General features: G+C 38.5%; 1 protein-coding gene across 1 annotated transcript in view; it reads right to left on the bottom strand.

Moving 5' to 3' along the window:
- The window catches only part of FAM117B (family with sequence similarity 117 member B), a 46592-nt gene that overhangs the window by 37751 nt on the left and 3464 nt on the right, over window positions 1-5377 (bottom strand). The window contains exon 3 of the mRNA XM_004701539.2: window positions 1617-1709. Within this exon, the coding sequence (XP_004701596.2) occupies window positions 1617-1709 (93 nt within the window). The remainder of the gene's footprint in view (window positions 1-1616; window positions 1710-5377) is intronic.

Here is a 5377-nt window from a genome sequence, read left to right as displayed (position 1 = left end):
TCTCACTGCCTCACTCTCTCACTGTCTCACTCTCTCACTCACTCACTGTCTCTCTCTCTCTCTCTCTCACTCTCTCTCTCACTCACTCTCTCACTCTCTCACTGTCTCACTGCCTCACTCTCTCACTGCCTCTCTCACTCTCTCACTCACTCACTGTCTCACTGCCTCACTTTCTCACGCTCACTGTCTCTCTCTCACTGCCTCACTCTCTCACCCTCTCACTGCCTCACTCTCTCTCTCACTCGCTCACTCACTGTCTCACTCTCTCACTCTCACTGCCTAACTCTCTCACTGCCTCACTCTCGCACTCTCTCACTGCCTCACTGTCTCACTCTCTCACTGCCTCACTCTCTCACTGTCTCACTGCCTCATTCTCTCTCTCTCACTGCCTCACTCTCTCACTGTCTCACTCTCACTGCCTCACTCACTCACTCTCTCACTGCCTCTCTCACTCTAAAAAAAAAAAAAAAATCAAACATCTAATCTTCAACTGCTCCAAAAATTAAACAGTACTTAAAAATCAATTCAACCTTAACCACACACATCAAAACAATTCGAGCTGTGAAATGTATTTGCAATACACCTTTAAGTAACAGATGCAATTTCATAAATATCCTATTATTATTCCTTGACTGAATTTTTGTTTTATCTCACTCAAAATAAACCTGTCCTTTTCCAGAGGTGCAGCTGGTGGTTTTGAACTGCCACCTTTCTGGACTGCAGTCCAAAGTGTAAAATACACGTTATAATTACAGGCAAAAATAATGCTTCTAACTCATAACATAGTGCCATACCCTTTTGGTTATACTGGGCTACTGATTTTCAAATACTCATAAATGTGAAAATGTTAAATGTGAACATACTATTATCACTATTATGGTAGTCTGGGTTGACTAGAGAAACAAATTTATAGACACTCATGTGTATAAGAAAGAACTTTATACAAAGAGCAATTATACATTAAGAAAACACCCTAGGCCAGTCCAGATCAAGTCCATAAGTTTGATATTAACCCATATGTCCAATACTAGTCTATAAATTCCTCTTCAGACTCACGCAACACATGCAATGATGCCAAATGCAGCAAGATCACAGGCTAGTGGGTGGGAAAATGGCGGTGGAAGCATCTCACAGCTGGTGTGGGTCTCCACGTGGGTCCTCCAGCTACAGGGCTCTGGCTCATCAGAATAGCTAGCTCCATATGGCTTGTCAACAGGAATGTCTCACAGGGAACGTGTGTGTCCCACCTCCAAGGAGGAAGATAGAAGTTCCCAGAGTCCTCAGGAGAAAGCCATGCCCACACAGAGGCCTCATTCACTATGACCTGATTGACAGACTAGATAGACTCCACTCCTTTGCTCAAGTTGACAGTAGATTATATAACTGCCACAACTATAATGTCATATTATTTATACATATAAATAGGGAAGGATTCTCTAATAAAATTTAATGTGCATACTTTCCTATTATGTTTATCAAATGAACACAATGAACTTTTTTGTCACTTTTAAAACAAATAAAAATTAAGGAAATATTCACTACCCACTCTTCCAAGAAACTAGCCAACAAAACAGATCTCATTTCCACACCAACTTCCTTGGAATCATTTTCCTGACCTCCTTCAGTTGGTCTGTACTGCCCCAGGATGCTGAGCGCTTGTGAGACCCTTTCTTCTTTTCAGCATATTCTTCAGCCCATGCACTTTCTGTCTATAATACAAAAAAAGGGAGGATTATCTTAATAACATAGTCATTTAACAATAATGCATACCACATTTTTGTATTATAAAATACAATCCCATTACAGAAATAATAACACTAACACAAATTAGCTTACTTCAGTTTTCCATTTCAGGTACTACAATTGGAAATACATCTGTAAATTTAATGTGTATCTAACAAAGGAGTGGCCAATGTAGTCATACAGCATCTGGGAATTAGCTCATTTGGAATTAGAGCTATTTGATACAGTCTAAGAAGAGAGAATTAGATTCAAAGGATGAAAATCATGGAGAGGCAGCTTTCCATGCCACACAATGAAGAACTTCCTTCATTTGGCAAATTTCTTGGTATCTGTATCTCACGAATTTTTGTGAAACAGAAAAAGAATTTTTGTGAAATTCAACTTTTTGACATCTTCATTCAAGAACTTGTATATGAAAGATTCTAACATTTTCCTTTCCTTGAACTAACATATCCTAATTTCAACCAGTTAAGATCAATGTTTTATTCAAAAGAATAACTATATCTAAAAAGCTAATTTCAAAAAGAAAAAATGTGTATCTGTTTCTTCAGCACTCTCATTTCAGATGTAATTTTTTAGTGTTGGTTATATCTACTAAACCTGTAATAGCTGTTTTGCTACAGATTCTAGACTTTTCTTCCAATAAAAGGAAGCCTCTAAATAAGTTTGTAAACTTAGAAGTAGCTATCTTAAATAGTTTTAGGAGCCCTGGTGGCATAGTGGTTATGTGTTGGGCTGCAATCCAAAAGGTCAGCAATTCGAAACCACCAGCAGCTCTGCTGGATAAAGACAAGGCTTTCTACTCGCATGACAAAGAGTTGTGCTCCAGAAACTCACGGGGCAGTTCTACCTGGTCCTATTTGTCCTACAAGGTTGTTGTTAGTTAGCATTGACTCGATAGCAGTAAGTTTGTTTCTTGGTGGCGATATGTGTTAGATGGTGGTTTGCTAATTGAAAGGTCATTGGTTCAAGACCAAAAGTTACTCCTCAGGAAGAGGATAAGGCGTTCTGCTTCTGTACAGATTTACAGTTTTGAAAACCCTATATATGGTCAATATGAGTCAGAATCAACCTGATGCTAATGGGTTTAAATAATTTAGCATTGTTTTAGATTCTGGTTTATACATTTTTTAAGTTGGTTAACTATAGTCTATCTTGCAAAGTTTCTGGATGCTAATCATTATTTCAAGCTAAGCCACAAATTAAATTTTTTTCATTAAAAAATAATCAAAATCCATCTCTGAGAGGGGAAAATTAGCCTCTGGTATACAGCAGATGCAAGAGAAATAAGATTTTTTAAAGTAAAAAATGACTCATCTGTGCAAAAAAGAAAACACTCTTAAGTGTCGTAAATTAAAGACTCAGCCCCCTGTGCAAGGAAAAGTGACCTAGGCAGTTAAAGAAGTAGAAGTTGGAAAAAGAAAACTCTTTAAATCAGAAGACTCCCAAATAATCCAAACTCATGTACACATCTTTTCTTTCTTAAAGCTGGTATAGTCAGCATGAGCAAAGAAGCAACTACCCACTGAAAATAATGTAGTTGAAATAAACAACTGCTGAATTATAACCTCTTTTGAGATCATTCTGACAAGTGGTTGATAAACATTTTTCTTTTTCCTTTTTAATCATTTTATTGGGTACTCGTACAATTCTTATCACAATCCACACTTACACCCATTGTGTCAAGCACATTTGTACATTTGTTGCCATCATCATTCTCAAAACGTTTGCCTTCTACTTGAGCCCTTAATATTGACTGCTCATTTCCCCCCTCCCTCTCCACTTCCCCTTCCCTCATGAACCCTTCATAATTCATAAAATATTATTATTTTGGTTAAACTGTCCCTCGCCTCACCCCCCACCCTCTTCTCTGCTGTCCATCCCCCAGGGAGGAGGCTATATGTAGATTCTTGTAATTGGTTCTCCCTTTCCACCCCACATTCCCTCCACCCTCCAGGCATCGCCACTCTCACCACTGGTCCTGAAGGAGTCATCTGCCCTGGATTCCCTGTGTTTCCCATTGTTATCTGTACCAAAGTATATCCTCCGGACTAGCCAGATTTGTAAGGTAGAATTGGGATCATGATAGTGGAGGGGGGAAGAAGCATTTAAGAACTAGAGGAGGGGAGAGGAAATGTTTTGAGAATGATGAGGGCAATAAATGTACAAATGTGCTTTACACAATTGATGTATGTGTGGATTGTGTTAAGAGTTGTATGAGCCCCTAATAAAACGATTTAAAAAAAAAGAGAGAACTAGAGGAAAGTTTTATGTTTCATCGTTGCTACCCTGTACCCTGACGGCTCATCTCCTCCCCACAAACCTTCAGTAAGGGGTGTCCAGTTGCCTACCGATGGGCTTTGAGTCTCCACTCTGCACTCACCCACATTTACAATGATAACTTTTTTTGTTCTTTGATGCTTGATACCTGGGTTGATAAACATTTTTCATGAACATCGTTTGGAGGGAGTGGAAGGGTGGTAGCAGAGTTTGGTGATAGTGTAGTATTAAGCTGTGTACCAAACTTGAAAGCAGGAACAGCAAACTAATCTTGTAAGGCAATTAATTTTGTAAACTATCTCTAATCCATTGGCAATGATACTAGAGCACTGTGTTAGAAGGATTCCCAGGCTACCTGAGCTCACAGGGAATGAGTAATGGCTGCCAAAGGCACAGCAAGAAAAAAAAAGAAGAATAACACATTTTTCCTACCTGTGTGTCAAGTAATTACACCAACAAATAATCATATACAGTAAAACCCTATTAATTAATTCATTCAGACAACCAAAGGAAAAACAACAGGAGGTGGGGTAGAAGGGCACATTAACATCTTTAAAAGCTTATTCCCATATTCTTAACATTTTTGTGTGTGTATTTTCCAGAACCTCCTTAGGTCTGTATCAATTTCTCCTCCCCCATCAGGAGCCAGGGGTTACGCAGGATCTAAGAGTGTTACATAATTATTTCACATATGAAAAACCTGGGCTCAGAGAGGTAACATGATCTGACTTGTCAATGTCTATAAACCTCTTGGAAGAGCCATCTACAATATAAGATAAATTGTCTCCTGGTAGAGCACTATGCAATAATAAGATTCTGAAGGACCTGGGTGGTAAATACTTTCTGTTAATCAGTCATACTCATCATTAGCCCAAATCTTTTTCAATATAATTCTCCAAGAAGTCAATAGCAATTGATCAAATTGACAAGGAGATGAAACTTTTATGTCATCCGTGTTCTGATCTCCCAATAATCATAAGTAATAATTTTTACATGAGTTGAAAGCCCAGTCTTTCTCCCACAGAATGGCTAGTGGTTTTGAACTGCTGACCATGTTGATTGCAGCCCAAAGCATTGCCACTATACCATACCACTAGGGCTCCCCCGGTAGTAATAATTTCAACAGCAAATATTAAATGGTCAATATATGCCACATACTATTCTAAATGCTTTACATCTATTTCCTAGCTAAATCCTCATAATTGCCTCATTGCTATTATAAAACTCTAACAAAACAAACTCATTATCATTGAGTAGATGCTGACTCATATCAACCCTATAGGACAGGATAGAATTGCCCCTGTGAGTTTCCAAGGCTAACTTAACTTATAGGGGTAAGAAGTCTTTTTTTTTT

This window comes from Echinops telfairi, unplaced genomic scaffold, assembly GCF_000313985.2.
Source record: "Echinops telfairi isolate 266 unplaced genomic scaffold, ASM31398v2 ScPeMD7_3;HRSCAF=10, whole genome shotgun sequence".
Classification (NCBI taxonomy): domain Eukaryota; kingdom Metazoa; phylum Chordata; class Mammalia; order Afrosoricida; family Tenrecidae; genus Echinops; species Echinops telfairi.
The sequence above is the reverse complement of the archived record's forward strand: the minus strand, read 5'-3'. Positions and strand labels throughout refer to the sequence as shown.